Raw genomic sequence first — 22,129 nt, 5'->3', positions numbered from 1 at the left:
CGACTCTGACATTTGAAACTGTTACCCTAATGGTGATGACACCTGTGCTGTAGACAGTCATCTAAAGCTCTGCTGTCCTACTAACTCCTCTCACTGCTCAGATCCTCAGATACATGTTCACGGTAGCTGTAAAGCTTTGTAACACTGACAGGAATTGGTGAGTCAGATGACTTTAGATCGTCTCAAGCTGCATCCGCCTGGAGATGATCTTTCTGGACCATTAGCTTTGCTGGCACACTTGACTTCATCTAATTCCCTGACATAAGAGATTGACCAGACCGGATAACATCTGATGTCTTTGTGTAATTAATTGTGGATTAGCTTATGTGTCCCGACCATTTACTCATTTTACTCCACTGTATAATTTCTTATCACTGTGTGATTTATCACTGTCGAGAGGAACATAAATCAGATTGGTCTGCAATTCAAAATATCAGCTCGGAAAAGTCAGGCATCATCTAACTCTTCCTTTATGTTTACGTTGTGAAGGAGCAACATATAGGAATATATTTCACATATCAACACAAAATAATGGTTTAGTTTGTTTGTTTTCCGTCTGGAGGACTTTACATTTGCCTGACTTTCTCAAGCCATCTAGTTTTGCTTCTCAATAGCTGACATGAAATGCAGTAAGACAGTATGGGAATACACAAGAAATATAACTATAACCTGTAAATGATCTATTACTGTTACCTATTATAACAGAAAGTGAATGGAGAAAGTTTGGGTTTTTAAGAGAAGTATTTTAAAGATATTGAGAGAGTAAACCAGCTGTGATATGATTTCAAAGGTTTTTGACAGCTTGATAATATAAAATATGGCTGACAGACAAAGTAAACGTCTCGATCTGCATTACAACTGTTCGGTTTATGCTACCTTTGTAGGCTGCACTAATGAAAACAGCAAGGCGTGCATATTATACTCGATATAAAACTCCCACAATTCCTAAAAAATTGTGCCAACAAATGTGGGCATTTTCTCCCACTGTCAGCTGTTACACTCTTTATCCTATGAACATAAACATTTTCAGACAGCATTCAACATGCTGACAGACACACAGCCGTAAATCTTTTTAACCAACTGATGAAATTTTAATTGCCCAATCGAGTCTGATGTTGAGGCTTTTGTTTTAGCCATGTGGGTGCCTGCCTTGCACATGGCACCAACTGTGACTAGGAGTGTTCTGTTTTGTGGTTTTTCTTACCAAGGCAACTGCTATCAGTAGCAGATTTCACAGCAATGTTATTACAATTTCAGGATTTGATACACTTCTCTTTTGAGACGGAGACAGACAGGAATGTAAGCGAGAGTTGCAAGTTTGAGCAGAAAGTTGAGTGGGAGCACAGGGGGCTCAGAGCTGTTATTACACCCATTTTAATATGTAAATAAATTGAAAAGATAATCGACCAAAAGAGATTTTCACTTTAAGCTGTTGAAAATGTTTATACGCTGGTGTTTTTTATAGCATACAGTGCAGGGCAAAGGTTGTGGAGCTGGAGTGCTGTGAAGGACATGTGGAACATCCAGCCCTAAACACTATACAGAATAGAAGGAAGAAGCAGTCCCAGGCGCAGCTGGCCACTGAAACATACACAGACATCAGCTGCTAACTCGGCACACAAACCTGCAGAGCGTTGGAAAACATTTTTGGCTCCTCGGCACACCACAGTCTGTTGCTCGTTATAAAATGCATAATGGTAAAGTAGTACTGGCAAAATTGGAAAACAAGATCCATTCAAGGAGGTGCATTTGATTAAAAATGCAGCCTTTTAATTTATTTATTTATTTTTTTTGGGTAGTAACATTTTATCAGCTTAGGTGGCCTTTCTATTTAGTACTTACGGGTTTAAAAGCCCTTTAGCTGCCCGTGAAGGCTCTCTTTACTTCCAACTGGATGAAAGTGCTTAAACTGACAGAGCCTGCCTTGTAGCACTGCACCGTTGCTGTTGAAGCTAAAAATGTCCAAAGGTTTGGCAGTGAAAAAAAGAAATGGCATTCAGTTTGTATGTACACAGCGTCCTACCTGAAGGCTGTAGACTTTCCTTTGCGGTGCAGGGGAATCAATCTTCAAAGTCTGTATTTTTCGGGAAAGTAAGAATCCCTATCAAGAATGTAGCAATGTAATTCACTCAGTGCATAAGGTTAGAGAATAATGTCCCTCATTTCATCCACTCATACTTTGTGGCAGGCAACTGCCTATTCCTTTCTAACCCATAGAAATAAATTGGGTAACATGGATTTAAGGTAGTTTAAATTCTTACAACCATTCCACCCTTCATTGTCCAGCGTTGGAGAGTGGGTCTGAAGGTGGGCGCATGCCTTGTAAATGGGACTTATATGGGTGAAAGTGTTGCTTTGCCTCCAGGGGATGCTCAGCTGACTTAAATGCAGCACTTTTACTGCAACAGCTTCTTCAGCTCTCTGCGCTCTTTTGAAGCAGAGCAGCAGTACCAGAATGAACAAAGAACTTTTGAGTAGATAGACGGTGAAGGAAAAAAAAAAAAAGGAAAGTCGGCAGCAGATGGATAGAGACATACACGAGACTGACAGAAAACGTCTATGCTATGTGAGGATGGTCGTGGAGCTGTACAAAGCAGCTGCCACTTTCTTCTCTAACGATGAAACAGAAGGTTACGTTTCTGTCTATTTCACTGAGTGGATTCCAGGAGATCACCCCCCATCCTGTGTAACAATTTTCTGAAAAATCAATTAACATCTTTCTGATTTATCCTAAAAAAAAAAAAAAAAAGAAAAATGAGAAATGAACACAAGAATGATCTGACTAGCAATGATGGGGATTTAACAGCAGATTCTAAACAGATGCTAAAACATTTACTTACTTGACATACATATACAAAGCAGCAGAACATCTAGGAACTATATTTATTCTAGACATTCAGGCTAAACTCCCAGCCAGTCAGGAATAGTCAGGAAGACTAAATCTTTAAATCTGGACATTTCAATAAAACATGTACGCTATCTGTCTTTGCAAGACTATTTAAACTACACTTGAAAGTTTATCGCTCCAAAAAGGCACTGTTCCCTCCAGAGGAGGGAGCAAAAACTACTATGGGTTAAAAAAATGAAGGTCAGAAAAGTGCACAATTTCTCTCACACTTACAGGGCTCTGCCGGGAAAACTCAGTGGATAATGCTATTCTTAGGCCAGACGCACAGACAGACCCCCAGTGAGATGAAGCCCTACACTTTAGATATGAAAGGTGCTCTTACAGTACAGATGAAAGGCAAAGGATGAAAACTAAGCAAGGAGAAGAACAAAAAATTGAACCCCTCTGTGATCTTTAATGATGTGTGTCAGTTTTTGGTTTTTAATAGCCAGAAAACTGTTTTTTACGTAGATGAATTGTTTCTTTGGTCAGGTTACAGTTATTACTATTGCAACCGATTTCATCAGAAAAGATGACCCCTTTATCACCTCGATCTTATTTCAGCATCTTTGAGCAGAGCCAGCTCCGACTGCAGTTATGGCAGAGGACTGCTTTTGTTCATGCATTTGCTGTGTTTTCTCCTTTTCCGCCTGCTCATTTGTGCACTCCAAATTCACTAAATCTGCTTATTAGAATTCTGACACAAATCTGAGTGAATTTCTCAAAGCCATTAGCTATTGAAGATGGTTTGGGTTGGCCTCAGAATCGACTGGAGTGACTCCGACAGCGTGCCAGGGAGAATCAATGCTTCTCTGTGGCTTAGGAATGAAACTGTAGAAGCAGGGCTGTCCCCACTGAGTGTTGGACCGCTGTCTTTTTTTTTTTTTTTTCAACCACTTAATTAATCAAGTGGTTGATATTTATCTTGTCACAAGACTTAAACCTAATTTGTTTTCAATCCACTCACCAAGCACCTTCATTGAATAATAACGATAACAATCTACGGTATTAAATTCATTTTTTACTCCTCTCCAAACACACTTTAGATGTTGTCTGTATTAATTTACATGTAGCAGGGCCACGTTCCAGCCTGTGTAATTAATTATCATAGCAAACATTATCTCTATATTAATTGTTGTCAGCGCACATACACACACAAAAATAGCAGAAAATATTCTCTTTGTATGTGTTTTAATAAGCAGAGTGATCGGAGGGGCGGAGGGCTGAGACGAATCCCTCTTTCTTTGTTCTTTCTAAACAAAGCAGCGGTATATCATGCATCCTCTTTGCTCTGCAATCGCACAAAGATATCCTTGTAATTGTGTTATATATTTTTTTACTGCAATTCCAGCTGCTGGCATTCACACTTCTGTCGTAAAATTCCATCCTCGCTGTAGTCAACTTAAATGGAACGTCAATATTTAGTGTGTGGAATGGGAGGCGTGGAAATGGGCTTAACACTGGGACCCATAAACATAAAGTTTAATGCTGCCACCAAAGGATGGGCCAATCACAGCTGAGCTTTGCAAATCAAAGAATAATAATCATAGATTTTCTCACTCAGCCATTTCAACAGTTTAATATAAATAAGTTCGTAGCACCCTCTTGTGTGCTCCCATTTTCTAATCATTAGCCATTTCCTAACTCCCAATCCATTTCCCTGTGCATTGTTCACTTCACTTTCCTTTGCATCCACTGAACACAGTCCTCCTCTTTCACTGCTGTTATGCATTTCTTCCTTTTTCCCCCACTTTTATTTTAGTCTTCATTGCTGAACTCAATGAAAAACACTGAAGGCATAATGTAAGAAGAAAAAACCCCCACACAAAACAAAATCTAATTATTTGGTATGAAGTGTGGATTGGATTGTGAAATGAGAGACGGCATTGCTCAGCTGATCTCTATCTGATGTCCAGAGGGAGATTCCCCACACAGGTCCACTTTATGGGCTCATTTGCATCACCGCCGTTCTGACTGTAAGTCAGCAGGCTGCTAAGACAGAGGCAGCAGCCGTGCCAGCGCAGGGTGATTATGGCCATAATATATCAGTCCATACTTGGCAATTTCCAGAGACAAGTCAGATGATGCTGTGATTGATTTTTTTTTACCGTGCTGTAAGTTTAAACTGTGAGCGCTACTATTAGTAGAATATGCTTGTTGATGTGTATCATCTGTTCAGACAACTGCACACCGTTTGGGCTCATGTTGACAGTCCCCCCCAACCCCCACCCCACACAAAAAAATGCTTTATCTAACTAAAATTGTGATGCAATCATTTATCAAAGAAAGAAATAACTTGGTCGATGGATGATAAATACTGAACTACCTGAATGCCTCATCCATTCGATTTGTAAACTATTGCTTTTCCCCACGGGTCTTAACCAAAGTCATGCGGTCAACATCATGTTCTCTCCTCAGCAGCAAGCAAACACCCAGCACTTGTTGAAAAATGCTGTCTTGTGATGTCAAGGAAGAGTGCACACAGTGGTATCTCTCTGTTAATTAAACAGAACTAAAGGTCTTCTGTGACTGGGAAGGCTTGGCAGGGCTAGGCCAATGGTAAAGCTAATTAAAGTATGTTTCATTCCTCCTAATGAAGCTCATCTTCTCAGCCCGCAGTATACAGACAAGTAGAGTATTGTGGCTTTTCAGGTCTGCAGTCTCTTTCAGCAGTTTCTATTCACTTGGTCTCACCTCGGTCACAAGGTTCATTTTTTCAGGGTCACCAGTTGAAGCAATATCAATACTGAGTTGTTCAAAGAAGGAGTTTTAAAATCAATACTGTCAGACAAAAAATTAAATACTTCCATTTGGCAGATGCTTCATACTTTCAACCCCCTTGGCACCAAGAGTAAAAAATCATTAACATTTGAAGTTCATCTCCCTAAATTCTAAATGGCAAACAGCAGGTCAAGTGATACAAAACTTAGTGGTCAGAGTTTTTTTAAATTGTTCGTTGGTGGCGATATACTTTGGCAGGAACACTAGGCTCTGTAATTAAATGCACTTTTGATATTTTGGTGTCTCACGATGAACCAGACTGTTTCAAATGTAAAACACAGTCAAGGAAGGTGGCTTACTGGATACAATTGTCACTTTATAGCAGAGGGGTGTGGATTTGAATCTGTGGCCATCTCATGTGCTCAACAACTTGCATTATTCAGTTAAACTCAAAACTCAGTTGTTCATATATGTAAATAACATTTTGAATGTGTTGTGGCCCTCTAAAAAACATGGAGACCTACTGAGCACATGCTCGTGTCTCTTGAGTAGAGCATCCAGGAATAGGCTCCAAACTGTTATCTACTGCTGATACTGCTCAGCCAATCACACACGTAGATAGACCAGATTTGATCCAAAAATGCAACATTTCCTTTTTGTGTCTATTGACCAATCAATCTAGCAGGAAAAGTAACACACAGCATTTTCTTTTAAAACTGTGCGTATTAATGTGTTAGCGGTGTGATTGAGTGTCAGCCAGCAAAGATTGTGCAGCAGTATGTGTGAAATGTGCTAGCACCCTCCAGAGATATCAGGAAATTGCTGTTGGATGCCCCTTCCTGTTGTCAAATTATCCATGCCGTCCACCACCAGGCCCTGAGTGTCTTTTTTTCTTAGATTATTTAACCTGTTCTAGCATTGAGCAACAATTTCTCTGGGAAAAGAACATCACAGTAAGCAAATGTGCAATTGAATATCCTCCCACACAAATAGAAGGAAATATATCAATATATTTAATACAAACATCACTTGTCATGATGCTGCTTGCCTCATGCAAGGAGATCAATTTCTTCTTCATGTGGCTGGACTGTTTCTGGTCTGCGCACAATCCTACTCACACCAACTGAAAATGTACACCACTTGCAGCATAGCAGGGCTAAATGCCTCTGGCCACAATGGCGGAAATCAGTTGCCACAGGCTCTGCATTGTGATGTATTTCTTGTTTAATCTCTGTCAACATCTGAGATGTAGCTGCCCCCACAACTCTTTTAAAGTAGATTTGGAGTGTGGGACTCTCTATCAGTGATGCCACCTTCGGTCTCTTCACCATCTCAACTGGTGCTTACAAATTGCTCACAAAATCAATTTTATCCCCAAAGACCAAAATCATGCACTATGCACGCAGTGGAGAGAACTTTACATTTTATCAGACGGGACAAATGAAGTGGTCCAAATATCAATTTTAATGTTGATTTTGGGATAATTAAGAGGAAAGATGCTCGCCCTCAAACAGCAAAAAGTGCGCAATAAAACAGGAAATGTGTTTAATGTTCACTTTATTCTTTCAAGCAACATATTGGTTGAACAAATTCTACTTTTACTTTTTCATATAAACGTGTTTGAAAGGCTCATGTCATCGCCAACACTCAGTCAATCTCAATTACTTGTTTTATTCATGCACCTTATTTGTTTGTTGACAGAATCAAACACAACAACAAAGGATTTACCATGATTGGTTTGACTGGGCAGTGAAAATGGATCAGTCTAATTGTTTCTACCTTTACTTCTCTCTCTCTAACCCTAACCCTAAATGGCAAGGTTCTCATAATTAACCTTACATTCTGAGCAGTTTATATGGCATTATTTAGAGTGGAATATACTCAGACGATCATAATGAAGTTCTGAGTATTGCTCTGCCCCTTCTCACCTGCTCTGCTCATCTTTTCCAACAACTGGATGCAAATTTTAGGAACTTTTGTTGATTTTTTTTTTTTTTTTTTTTTTGTCTCTTTCCAAAAGTACAGAAAAATAACCACAAGATGATTTGAAAATTCCACTTTAATTGCTTTCTCTGGTGGTAGAAGTAACATTAACTGCACACAAAAAGCACTGGCCAAATTTTCCCTTTCTTTTGATTGGTGCTCTTTCACTCACAAAACATTTTGCTTCACATCAGAGCTAGCTGGGCATTCTTCCCCCCTTTGTCATAATTTCAGGGCAGATTGTTAAATATTTGCTTCAACATCTTGCCTAAATACCAGATTCTTTTTAACTATCACTACATACAGAGGAAGAACTAACTTGTGTTGGCTTCAAATTTTATTTTATTTTATTTTATTTTTTTTTCTCAAAGTCAGCTAATACAGCTAAAAAACATTGTTAGCTTATTGTTAGCTTTGGATACAGTGTTGCCGGTTGGTCAATGATATTTTCACTGGATGAGGGAAATGACTTCATCAATTACAAACTCAATAATCTGCCATCCTTTGCCATTATATTTAAGAACTTGCTGATTGAATTTAAGCTTTCATTTGCTCTTAATACAGACTAAACAAAATGAAAAGATTTGTTTTGAATGTCATTTTAAATGAGGCCGTTTTTACTCAGTGGAACCCGATGTAATAAGGCAGCAGTAATTACTTTTTCTTTTTCAGTGTGCTGCTGCAAAACTGTTGCCTCTTTTTGCTCCCGCTTATTGCTTAGTACAGTTAGTAACAATCACTCCTATATGTGTAACATGCATCATTTTTCCTACTTCCATTTCAACACCTTGACATTTGCTGATGACTGTTTCAGCCAAGAAAGGACAGTTTTGTCACATAGTTTTTTGTTTTGGTTTTTATTTAATTACTTTTTCTGGGAACACAACATATAGTAACACATTAAAAAAATATGTGTGTGTGTAGTGTTGGGAGGTTGTTAGCTGATTGTTTATGACTTCATGTGTAAATCAGACATTGGACGCTTCTTTATTCCAATGGCAGCAGACAATCTGATAGTCTCCACATATGTTGCTTTGCTAAATCAAGCTGCAAGCAGTTATTGCATTGGTGGCCAAACTGTAAATAGATAAGTAAGTGAGGATAAGTGAAAGTGGGTTGACTGTTTTTTAGAGACAGAAAACTGTCTGAAGTAAGCAACTTTGGCTAACAATATGGCCTTTGCTGATAAGCAGCACAAGTTCTATGCTATATAATGCTGCTGCCCAGATAACCCACTCCCTCCTTCCTCCCTGCATCTGCTCTGTGTTGTTGTTGGTCATCTGGAAGTCAGTTAAAGACAGTGATTTATGCCTGGGGCTTCATGCAGCATAGCCTCATTACACACAGCCATTTTGAGAATCAGCAGATAATTACAGCATACATCACAAACCTCGTGGGGGCCTGCAGATTCAGTCCATTCCACTGGGCTGTCATAGGGCCTCAGGAATAGCAAACTGAATTCTAACCTCATTCACAATATAATGTGGTCTTAAATTTGTAGGAATTTTTGTAGAAAATTTGTTTTAGGCATGTTGAATTGGCACTTTTTAATTGCTCAACTGTGAATAGTCATTATAGTTAATTCCTTTTGGCTAATGGTATATCCTTCCTCAGTAATGAGAGTACACTATCGATCTCATTCTAGGAATGTAATATAAGCTTGATAAAATGATGACTGAAATTTTTACTTTTCCCTGGTTGGTCAGAAGCACATTGGGTTTTTGTGGGTTCTATAAACTAATATGTCTCCTTTCCTAATTATTTGCAGACGTGACAAATGAATGGAAGCTAAGCAAACAACTTTTAACAGCGCTGTTTTTTTCATTTCTTTTTTTTTTTTTTTTTTTCATGAAGGGAACATTAACCCGTGCCCGAACTGAACTGAACCCTGAGTATCTGGACCTTCGTCCACGAGCCGAGCTGAACCCTGAATACTGGACCCCTTGCACCCCTTTAGTGAGTACTGCTGGTCCTTTTCACTAAACGATCACCCATAGACTCACTTGGCACAACTCATTAAGTGAAGTAACCTCAACTTATGTTTTGTATCTTAACATGCAATGGCATGTTAAGCTCAGTTATGGTTTGTTATTGAGTATCATTTCCTCATTTATGACTCCATCCATGCTTCTGCTTGTTCTCTGTGAGGCTACAGTGATTTTGCACTTCTCCATACAATATTCCAGTATTTTTTTTTCCTTTTAGTTACTCTGACATTACTATGACATATTATACTTACAACATCATTAAATTCAGTGCCTAATGTGATGCTATTATTCAAACCATTTTTACTTTGTATTTGTCTCATTACCGCCATGCTTAGAGAACACAGTGCTTGATAGTCATCTGGGGTTTGGAGGTTTGCTTGTGTTGCTGTGCTGGTAAATGTTAATGATGTCAGTTTTTCTTACTCTGCGTTATCAACCACAGTATATCATGATGGGGAGGTTTACTTGTAAACTGGGAGCCTCGCCATATTTTGTCCATTGTTAACCACAATGTCAAGTGTATTTATTTTTTACCCCATTTCATGGCGCAGAAATAACTAGCAGTATGTAAATTCCTTGCTCATCGAGAGTCTTGATAGCGGTGGTTAGGAATAGCAGTCTATCAATCTTTTTACCGCTCATTGGATTTATTGACATACAATGGATCCTGTCTGTCAGTCATGTGTTTCCTCATTTGAATAATCATCTACCACAGCTGAGCTACAGTTTTCGAGCATACTAAGCAAATATGAGAAAATATGCTGAACCACTCATATTCACTTTCACAAGCTGCAGTACAAATAATGCAAATACCTGTGTGCGTCTAGACTACTGTAGGACATGTTTATAATATAGGAGAGTCAACAGTGTTCAAATTATTTGTTTTGCAAATCATTTATTATTAGCTGTCCTCCTGCTTATTCTTGCATTAAAACTATACAACCTCTTGTGCACCCTTGGGTCCAATCTCAGCAAGTGGGGAAAAGCTAATAAGACAAAGGCATACAAAGTAAACACAGGGATGTGAAGTCCCTCTTACTCAGTCTCCCCTGGGTTGGCATCAAACCCCTACGTACAGCTCTGATTTTCCTCGACACGACACTTATATCTGTACATCACTGTAAACGAAAGCTGCAAAGAGACCTGCATTTTTATTTTTGTGTCAGTGTGGTGCGTCGTTGACTTGGAGTGAGAGTACAATGACAATGTTTATGCATGCAATATGGGAACAGTAAACTGTTGGTAAGAGCCTTCCTTTGAAATGAATGGTCTGCCATGTTTAAATCCTTCGCCCATTAATTTTGACTCCTGTCTGCCCCTCCACACAATCACATGCACAGTCATAGGAGCTTAACATTGCTAAATGTACAACTTGCAGTGTACTGTACGCACAACAGAGGCAAAAATTCTCCAATCTTGCCATAATGTTCCTCTGCCAGTCTGAGCCACACTGGAGAGTTGAGAAACCGATGTGCTCATACTCTCCTTTATTCTCCCCACATCTCGCTTTTCCTTGCTCTCTTCTCTCTTTTCTCCAGTCTAAAAATGTCGTAACATTCATTAAAGAACTAAAGATGCAGTAGCACAACATGTAAATACCTCAGATGGCATCCCTTAGGATCTCCTTTAAAGTCCACCATTTCCTGTAGACAATGAGACAGTTCTTGAATTTCTATGATTTCATCAAATGAAACCCTACTTGTGAATTAAATGAATTGGAAAATAGCCCTTTGTTTAAAGTTTAATGAATGACTTTCATGTGTACCGCAGTATCAGTGTCACTTGTACAAATACATAATAGCAGGTTCTGCCACATCAGAATACATGTAAAGTTTCAGCAGCTTGCGTTTGTTGTGAGACAGCTTTCTTTTATCAACAAAACATACTCCCTGAACATATAAATGGCTAGAGATCTGTTCTAAGATATATATATATATATGGGACAATTCATGTTTTCCGTCTCCTCCAAACTTCCAAAGTCAATATTTGGACTTTGGCCTGATTTAATGAACAGAATTTCTCAGAGATCTTTCCCAAGTTGCATTCAATCGAAGATCTCTCTGGCTTCGTTAAAGAACTGTGCTGTTTGCTTATCGGGTCTCACAAGACTAAAAAAGCTCAAGGATAAACACACACACACACACAGACACACACACACACACACAAACATACACACACCATTGCCACAAAGACGGCCCCTTCCCTCTAGCCCAGGGGGGACTGATGACTCTCATTATCGCCTCAAAGCAAGAGGGCCACAGTGCCCCTACTCAGCAGCCCTGTTAAGTTACCAGACAGCTTTATTGTATTGGTGTTCAATAATTTCCTTTCCTCTGTCATTCGGAGTGCATCAGGAAGTTGTCGCTCGGTCAGGAAGGGGCTGGGAGAATAACAAGAACTAACGTGAAAAGGTGCAGCTGGCTGAAATGATTGCATCCCATGGCTGGTGAAATGCTGGGCTGACAGTTGATTAATCCTATACATGCACACACGCACACACACACACACACACACACACACAAACCTACCATCCAATTCCAATCATCTTTTGCAATTTCAGTCAGAATAGACTTTATTGTTGTTATACTAGTGCGACAAAACTTGAAATGGTATATTTGTACAAGTACCCCACTGTGCGACAAATAAAATAAATTTGAATTTAATGGTTTCATCTTCAAAAATCATGTTGCAAGAAATAGAGGGTTGGGTTCATGTAATTAATCAACCTAGTCAAGAGACACAACCCATTGTGCCCTCCAGAGTGGTTTCTTTGCAGCAACATTAAGAAAAGTTCACTTGTACATTGTGCATGTCCCATTGATTTATTGGGAGTCTTAGTCTGTTGTCCCCAAACTCATAAGTATCAATATATTAACTGCCATGAGTTATCAATGCCTGGAACAGTGGCGTCTACAGATCTAGTTTTAGATATTACCATGGATGAAATCCAAAACAATCAAAGTTGTATGCCTGAAAACAACGAAAAAAAATCTGTCTGCCACTAAACTACTGTGGTTCATAACCTTCCTTTTTTATTCCTAATATAAAATAGTGTATTATGAGTTGGGAAGATAATGAGCTTTAGCTTCAGCTTCCTCTTCCCAGTCTGAACAGAAAAGTAAAGGAGATCTCATCAGGAACAATTGAGTGATTTTCTTTTTTTTTTTTTTTTTGGTCGTCTGCATTTGTCCTCATAGTTTAAGACCACAGGCACTCAACTTTTTGACATTGATGCACTTTTAGTCTTGCAGCTAAATATTGTATTATATCAGTGCATGTATGTGACCTCAGCAGTCCTCCCTGGAAGCTAGTTTGTTGATCTTTTTGTTGAGTGAAATGACATCGGTGAATGTGGGGGGGAACAAGGGACAGAGAAGATGCAGAAGGATGGACAGGGGAAGGGAAGCAGGTGGTGCTGGAAGGAACTGGTGGAGTGAAGGATCCTGTGCTTTTCCTATTACCTCACTCAGGATTAAGAGAGTCCAGATAGGTGAAGGTGTCCCAACAGAGGAGCAGAGTCAAAGATGGGGTACGTAGTGATGGAATGAAAGAACAGCTCAGCCAATTTTAGAGGCAAGAGGCACCAAACTCAGAGAGCTTCTGCAGCCATGCAGCACCATGTAGTCCCCAGTGCTCCGGGCGGGTAACAGCGAGCACCACTGAACCACCCAAGAACGTGAGCATAGAAGTGGGACAGGAAGACCCCATGCCCCTCAGCATCCCCTATCCACCACCCAGTCATCCCCACCCCAAACGCCACCCCCCGCCCACTGGATGAGCCAAAGGCACCCCACCAGCGGAACAGACCCACCTGGGAGCCTCGACAATGCCCAGAGGGTGGACATCGGTGAAGTGCCCGAAGAGGGGGAAGGGCTGCAGGGGTTGGGGGCTGTGGTGCTGCGGGGTGCCAGACCTGTACCCCTAATGCACACAGACTGAGGACCGCAGCAGAAGGCAAAGCCCAGCCATAAGGCTCCAGAAGAGCCCAGGCACCCAAGCCTACTGTCTGCTGTCAGGCCCCCAGGCCTCCGGCGCCATGCACCACCCAACCGCAGAGGGCCAGGACCCTGAGTCATGCCATGAATAACTGCAAGTGAGAGTTTCCCCTTTCTTCTTCAATCCCTGTCAAGAAAGCCTTGCCCTACTGGGCCGGGCAGACACCTCAGAGCCAGAGATCAACTCAGGGGTGAGGAGGAGAGCAACACCCCTAATGCATGCTCCAGGTGCAGTGGTCCACGGTCCTGCTGTAGTGATCGTGGATGTGGAAGGTAATTAAAACATTGTCATAAGCAGAGAGCATATTATTATGGTGCAGGGAAGGTACATGTATGTGCAGAGATGGCATTTGATAGCAGTCAAGGCTAAGATGCAGATTGAGGTTCAAGGAGTCATTGAGTGCAACCAACTTTTTTTGTAAAGAAAGTCTGTTGGTTTTTTTAGGTAGCAGATATTTTCTCCAATTATATATATTCTGCAAGAAGGTTCAAGCAGTGGGAGATGTTAAGAGACTGTTTATTTTTCCAGTTAACTATGATTGTTTCCTTAACGATGGTTGCAGGTATGAGAACAGACTGGGATAGATGGTTAGGTAAGTTGGTTGTTGTCAGGTACCCAATGGATAAATGACTCTCCAAAGCCAAATTGTTGAATGGTTGAAAAGAGGAAGGGCCAGTTAACTTTGTCAAAGGCTTCTTCAGCATGGAGTGATAAAAAATAGCTTCTGTGTTGCTGTGCTGCAACATGCTGATCAAGTTAGGGGGCCTTCTAACATTATTTGTAGAGTGTCAGCCTTTGAGAATCATCAATGAGATACTTGTGCTTGGAAATAATTTCGATATTTGATTGGCAATTTGGGCTCTAATGTATGTTGTGTTTTTGATCTTTGTTTTCTCTGTCAGTGTCCTGAGGCCAAGTGAGTGATGTTTATTTTTTGGTTGCATAAGGCAGCCAAATGCACGTTCATGCCTGATGTAGGTGAAGACATTTGTGTTTTTGACACCTTCACTGAGTTTTGCTTTAAATTGAACCTAACAATAACAATCACTGGTAAGCAATTTCAGAACTGCATAGATAATATGCATTTCAAGACTCATCTGAGTCATGCTAGTTTTAGGTAAGCGAGAGAGTCAAGTCTTCAAGAAGCAAGAGTCTTTACTCTAACAGTAACTTGAGGGGAATGTAGTAGAAGTAATGGCAACCATGCTGACCACGACACTTTTTAACACCGCTTTGATGGAAAATATAAAAACTGCTATGGACGACCTTTTATGTGTTTTCATTTCAATAGAAAACAGTGACCTCCCAAAGTAACACATCATCATGGACTTCCAGCGTTCACATAACACTGTAGTTCTGTGAGCCTCCTCTGTACCAAGGTGACATTAGACGTGTTGTCAAAAACAATCCTTGTGGGTGTCACTGTAGAGGCAGAAAATGAGGCAATGATGAATACACTTAAAAGGTTTACACATAGGATAAATGTATTACTTTCTGAAATGTACTTATTGACCAGGATAGAAAATCACATTAGCAGGATGCTACAGACACTAGCAGCTATTAGTGTTGACAGTATGTGTACTTTTGAGAGAGACTGTGATGGAGTGCTAAATCTTATTTGGGTACATGCTGAGATGAGAGAGGAGACTTTAGGGGGTTGGAAAATGCAATAGGCGGTAACACTACAGTAATAACCACAATAGCCTCCCAAATATAAACTGTGTTATACAAGGCAGTGAATGATCTGCAACAATTTTCCAGTTTTCCAAAAGTCACTTAAAGAAATACAAGCGACTACATTGTGCCAACGAGGGCATTATGATTAAATGTATGATGGTGCCAGCCTGCAATCAGGGGAGCTTATGGAACTAATTTCTTCTACTCAACGTAATTAAAGGTCGAACTTAAAGCCTGCACCAACATGGCTCATCTAGTTTTGGCTCCAAATGTATGCGGCACCTTGCTGCTATTTGGTGCTTGTATTTTAGCGATTAGTTTGTCGTTTACTGCATTTGCTCTTTTAACGTAGCTTCCACTACCACCCCAAAACCAATCGATATCAATTTAATGCACTAAAATAAAAAAAAAAACTAAATGAAAGATAATGACCATAATGACTATTCCTCTATTTAGAACTGTTAGAAGTATTTCTTTTGAATTTTTTGACTTTTTCTGAGAACTCTCCCCAAGCCTTTGCTTTGAAATACACTTTGAATCAAAGAAAGCACTAAATCTCCATTAGCAGTGTAAATAGCCTTTTTTGAGTCACAAAAAAAGAATTGCCATCATAGATCACGGCAGCCTGTAAGTAGCTATGTCCTATTTCCACAAAAATGTTTTCTTCGTATTTTTGGAAAATGCTGTGTTTTACAAACTCTATTGACAGGAAAACTTCAGGGTGACATTCAACAGTTATCTTAAGAGCGGTGCAATTGTCATTGTGAGATTTTGCTCCAGATTATGTCTGGTGTCTATAACAGGTAGAGCAGAGCAATGCTCCGTGAAAAAAACACAGGGGTGAAGAAAGGCCTCAGGTGATATTTTTCTGTATGAAACTTAATCTGCTCCTTCCTGAAATTCCAAATGACACTGACTCCATCCATCTGCTACCGTTTTTCCTTTTCCGGGTCGCGGGGGGAGCTGGAGCCAATCCCAGCTCACACTGGGTGAGTGGCACTACCTCCATGTATTTCTGTCCTGCAGTCAGTCTTCCTACTATATGGGCCCTGAAAATTCACATGGAGAGAGACTGTAGTGATTTTATGTTAAAGAAAGACACAGGAAAGAATTGAAATTAAGCCAAATATATTTGCCTTGGGAGAGCTTCATTTGTTTATACAAAAAACAGAAAAACGACGTCATAAAAGTGGTTACCATTTTTCGCTAATATGGGAAATCACACACAAACACACACACACACACAAATCACGCACTCTATTCTACAGTCATTGTGATCTTCCTCTTATGCCGCCTTTTATCAACAATCATTGAAGCCCACAGGGACGTATTCATACTTCCCCTCCCACTTTCACTGTGTAGTTGTGCTTGTACTGTTGTACTGCTGCTTTGTGTTTGGACTTTTAAAGGAAATAAGGTTTAAGATGAAGCCAATTAGACTGAGTTTATTTGATTAATCCAAAAACGCAGTCTAAGGTTTACTGTATTCAAAAGGCATACGTTCATATAAATGGTAACAGCTACAACAGTGAACAGTTTCATGGATATCTAAGTGGATACCCAGCTGCCTGACTGATATCATAAATTCAGGAGTTATTGCAATGACCTGAATTAAGCTGCAGTGGCTTGTACACTACTTACTCTTGTTTCTGTTCGACTTTCTCTGAAGGTCAGTTTGGCCATTAGCTAGATCGGCCTAACACTGCTTGCCCCACCTCTCTACTCCAATTCTTCTCATCGCCGCTCTCCTCACTTCTCCCCTCCCTTCAGTCTGAAAAAAGATGTGATGAGGCTAAATTTATCTTCACAGAAACCAAACCTAAGATGTTAAAAGAGAGCTCCTGTCAGCTCGCTAACTGACCACTGACCACGAATAACTTCATATTCTTGAGATGCCTGTCAACCCCCACCTGTGTCTTTTCTCCATCTTTTCTTTTCATTTCCCTCCTCAACTTGAGCCTTCCATCCCCTGTTTTCTTAACAACGGAGCTGGTGGCTTGTGATAACTGGTCACTCCTCCAGGCGTTGAAAGGCCAGGACACTCTATTATCCTAGTTAGATGGATGGGTTGAAATATTGCCTGCAAGTGGTAGAGCCTGCCAAATCCTCCAGCCTTAAAAACCCCTTTGTCTCTGACAAGGAGGAACATTAGTGAGAGGGCCAGGTTCCTGGACGGGGATCCGCTCCCCTGAAAATAACACTGAAAGAGTTATGCAGAGACGGGCGTGCATATGTGCAGAGAAAAGTCAAGAATTTGCACAAAGTTTTCTCTATACTGCATAAAAAATGCATGAAAACTTCAATTTCTTCTGTTGGCATTGGATTACTCTCTCTGCCCTCTCTGCTCTCCCCACAAATGAGCATGTGCATGTGTAGGACAAAGAGGAAGGAAGTACCATACGTTAGAATGATTAACATGTTGCAGGTAGACAGCCGGTTAGCCAGACAGCTGGGTCACATATTAATTAGTGTCCTAATTATCAGTGACCTTTACCTCGCAGCACTTACAGACTGGCTTTACCCTCTGTGTCTCTGCCAATTCATTTAGGAATACGGAGCCTGTTTGCAACTGGCAAGTGTCAGTAGTTCACGCATCTTAAAGTAAACTGAAAAACAGCTGTTGTGGTTTGGGTCATCATCTTTTGCTGTGGAAGTGTAATGAAAACAGTAAATACTACAACAATACAAAGCTAATAGAAGAGCTAAAACACATGTAAAGCACAAAAATAGGATAAAAAAAAAAAAATAATAATATATATATATATATATATATATATAATGTGACATGTTGATTAGATGTTATAGCCTCACAGGTTGTTTCCATTGCCCTGTATTACATTAATTAAGCTAGAGGATGGGTTACACTTGTTCATGTTCACATTATAGACTTCCTTATTGAATAGAAAGTGCGTAAATATGATTTTACATACCATAATTTCCGGATTATAAGCCACTACTTTTTTCACATGCTTTGACCCCTGCGGCTTAAACAACTATGCAGCTAATTTATAGATTTTTACGGGTAACGAACTTCATGTCACCAATACATTTAGCATCACATCAGACCCAACAGATCACAGTGGACCAATGAAACTGTTTGAATTAAATTAAAAGCACCCACACTAAATTCTTCAGATCAGTCATTTATTTTGCGCTTCATGCACACACTTTTATCATGGAAAACACACAAAGCAATGCATATGATGCAACTTTCAAGTCAAAGTCAATCGATCTGGCGAAAGGCGAAATCTTTCTGTGTAACATAATTCCTGTCATATGCCATTTCTTCCCATATTTCCGACACCTGTGGCTTATAAACAAGTGCGCCCTATGTAATATTCTTTAAATTTAGCGGGTGCAGCTTATATTCAGGTGCGCTCTATAGTCCGGAAATTACAGTAAATACATTTCAGTTCATTGGAAGCTTTGGCATTTCTGAGGGTCTCTTGGATAGTGTCCAAGGACATACAGTATTAATATTTATCCACTATTGATGGCATTATGCTCAAAAATTCCCAAAGAAAAAAGCATTTAGGGAGTGATTTAGAAATATGAAAAGACTTTTGATTTATTCTTAGCAAATAAACTTTTTTAACTGGGCTCTATGAATAACACCCTTGTTAGGAGTGAGGAGTAGGTATTCAGGTATTAGCTGCTAAAGATCCATAGTTAAAAAATCAGGTAGATTTTTTTTTCTAACCTGAATATACACAGTTCAAAAAACAATTAATAACTGCATTGTTTCCCCCAGTGAAGAACTAGCGTAACTCTAAGCACAAGGTTCACGTGAAATGTCCTTCTGGTATCCCTCACAGAAGTGTTCAGCTATGAAGTTTATCTCCGCCTCAAGGACTTCGATTTACACAGCACGCTCATTGTGCATGTTTTTTTTTTTTTTAATTGAATTAAAGAGCACTGAGTGTGGCATCTCTCATTGTTATCTTGTAGGTGTACAGGGTTATTAAAGAGGAAAGCATGTTAAGTCATTTGTTATCCCTGACATTCTAATAAACATGTTGGCTTTGGGCAAGACCCATAGCTTGTCTGTGCAGTTCAGATTGATATTCCTGCCATATCTAGAACTATACACCTCATTATCCTAACTGGCTGCTTAAGAGGAGGGTTTTTTTAATCAGAGGAACGAGTTAGGAAAACATTGCAAACCGTCTATACCCCTAGTAGAAGATACAGTAAAACACTAATTGAAATGCATGTGCAGATTTGCCAGTTTTGATGTACACAACCGGGTGAGTAAAAAAACTGACAAAAGGGAATAAAAACACAGAACAAAGACATTTAACCTCATTGCCCTAATTACTCCCATATGAGATTCATGCTTATTTTTTAGAACCTTCTTCAACTGGGGGTATTTTTAACATATAACCCCAAGGGTTGTCAGGAAAGGCTTGATTTTACTAATTGGTACCAAAGCTCTTAATTGGAACTGTGAAAAACAAGAAATGGAGGGAAAGACATGTGTTCAGCCTTATTTTCCACCTTTACACATCCAGCAGCAGGAAGGAGATCATTTTGTTGTCCCAACAAAATGCCCAGCAGAGTTACCAGAATAATAATATGAAAAATGAGTATACTCCATGCAGCAATGCACATGTTTGTAGTAAGATATACAGACATTAGTGCCATATTCTCATATCTGCGACAATAACAAGGGTAATCACACAGCTGTACAACTCAGCCATGCTTTTTTGACAGAAGGGCTGTACTGATTCAACTTTATGTCCTGCAATGCCATCAGTGAATTCAGCAGATACAAAATGTTGATACATCCTCTTTTTGGTGAAGTGTATGATCTGTCTATGTTTCAATGTAAAATAACTAAGATAACCTTGTACTGATCAAATTTAGAAAGTAAAAATTACATTGTACTACTGTACTGTATAGTACTATACTGGTGAATGTTTTCTCCAACAATGATCAGTTGATCCCTTCCAGCCACTGTATGTCGTCTTAGAGGCCAAACATTCATCCCCTCGAATATGTAGAAAGCAGATTGTCCATTGTCAGTAACATGAGCAGTTTTAAACTCCATGTCACTCTGCAGCAGCCCCATGCTGTGCACCTTGGAAAATACAGTATGAACAATTTATCATGGGAAATCATCATCAAAAAAACAGAGTAAGCATAAAAAAGCACCAACTGTGAAATAAGAGAACTGGAGAAACATCCCTTTCTCACTGCTGCAGCAGTTCGTGTTACTCTTTGGTGTCTCAGTTGCTCATTCTAAGTTGCTCGAATATGTTATGACACTGACAACCAAACAAAATTTTTATTTATCTGGCTTTTTTTTTTTTTTCCCATGTAGTTTTTTTTTTGTGACATGAATTGGTTCAGAGAGATGGAATGTCAACTTTCACTGCTTGGTTAAAAAAAACATGCATTTTCAAAATGTCAACTTTTCAGCAACTAAAAAAAAAAAAACATCATATTTTTTATCTTGATCACATTACATTCTTGAGATGTTCTCTTTGATTTTGAAGGAGCCTTGTGAACCGAAGAGGCTGAAAACTTCTGTAACCCTTTTAGGAAACATGTAAACTCTTAACCTTTCTGAAAGAAGTCTCACTTCATCATTTACCAAAGGCCACAACCATGTAAAGGAGACATTTGTGCTGATATGTTGTACTTGCAATATTGTGAGCAGAATTTATTCTTTTACTGCTATTACTAAATTAATACAACAACAACTAATACCACAACTGATTCTGGTGATACAGTCAGAATGATACTGTTACTAATAACTTGAAAATTATGCAAAAGGCTATAAATGCTTGAATGTACAATCTGACTGTGTTTCATCTCCCCCTCAAAACTGACTCTGTATTATTGGCCACTTTATTTTAGTGAATCATCTTATCTTTATTAATGGGGCCATATGACCATGTGTCATCATCAAAACCTTGCAGTGACTAAATTTAGCCTTGTGGGCAGCAGATGCTACAGCAGCTTTTGATGTGTTGCCCAGCGCTGGGATCCCATGCAGTTTTAGTCTGGATACTAACAACATTTCTTGATATGTACAACATATCCACATGAAGTCAGCAGTGCAGTCGACATGTTGGAATTTATCCAGAGTGCTCAGGAGGAATTTCAGAGGTTTGACCTACAAAAACGGACCATGACCAGCTGTAAGAAAACAAACAAACAAACAAACAAACCCCGCTCCCCTCCGAAAAAAAAAACAACAAAAATAAACCAACCAAACAAACCAAAAACAAAACATAGTACTTTCGTCCTACGTTGAGACATTAATTGTTGCACTTTTAAAATCGATCAGAAAACATTTATGATGTTGAGGATGTGTGGAAGTGGCTTTTCTGCTGAGTTCAACCACAGCAGCAGCAGATAGGCTGATTTACTCATCTTCATGGATTTCTTTGTGGTCACCGAACAGTTAAGAGCAGTCAATTGCAATCAACAAAAGTGGACTTGAGTCTGGAGAGGACCCAGTCCTTACGAATGTGCACTTTCAATTACAATAGATTAGTTCTATGGAAATGTTTAAGAGAGGAAAATTGTTTCAGATCATTTATTGAATAGTTAGTGTTGCTATGCTAGTATTGCTAGTCTAGCATTTTATGGTAAACTCAACATTGATGTGATGAAGTACATTATCCAAACTCCAAAAGGCATACATGCCATTACTAAGCAGGTGTTGCTGTTTCGGTATATTCCTCGGCTTGAAATAAAGCATTTTAAGCTGTTAAAGACATCCAATGAGTAACATTTTTTTTTGTACTGTAGCAACTATCAGCTATTAAGCATTCAAGCTGAAATATGAAACTTGACCACATATAAGTGCTATTTTGCTGGGTATATATTTTATTCATTTGTATAGTGAGCCACAGAAATGATGGGT

General features: G+C 39.5%; 1 protein-coding gene across 1 annotated transcript in view; it reads left to right on the top strand.

Moving 5' to 3' along the window:
- Positions 1-22,129, top strand: part of pcdh9 (protocadherin 9) — a 184,200-nt gene that overhangs the window by 40,370 nt on the left and 121,701 nt on the right. The window contains exon 3 of the mRNA XM_029498588.1: positions 9,446-9,547. Coding sequence (XP_029354448.1) covers positions 9,446-9,547 — 102 coding nt within the window. The remainder of the gene's footprint in view (positions 1-9,445; positions 9,548-22,129) is intronic.

Source organism: Echeneis naucrates, chromosome 3 (assembly GCF_900963305.1).
Source record: "Echeneis naucrates chromosome 3, fEcheNa1.1, whole genome shotgun sequence".
Classification (NCBI taxonomy): Eukaryota; Metazoa; Chordata; class Actinopteri; order Carangiformes; family Echeneidae; genus Echeneis; species Echeneis naucrates.
Note: the sequence above shows the minus strand (reverse complement) of the source record. Positions and strands in the feature narration are given on the sequence as shown.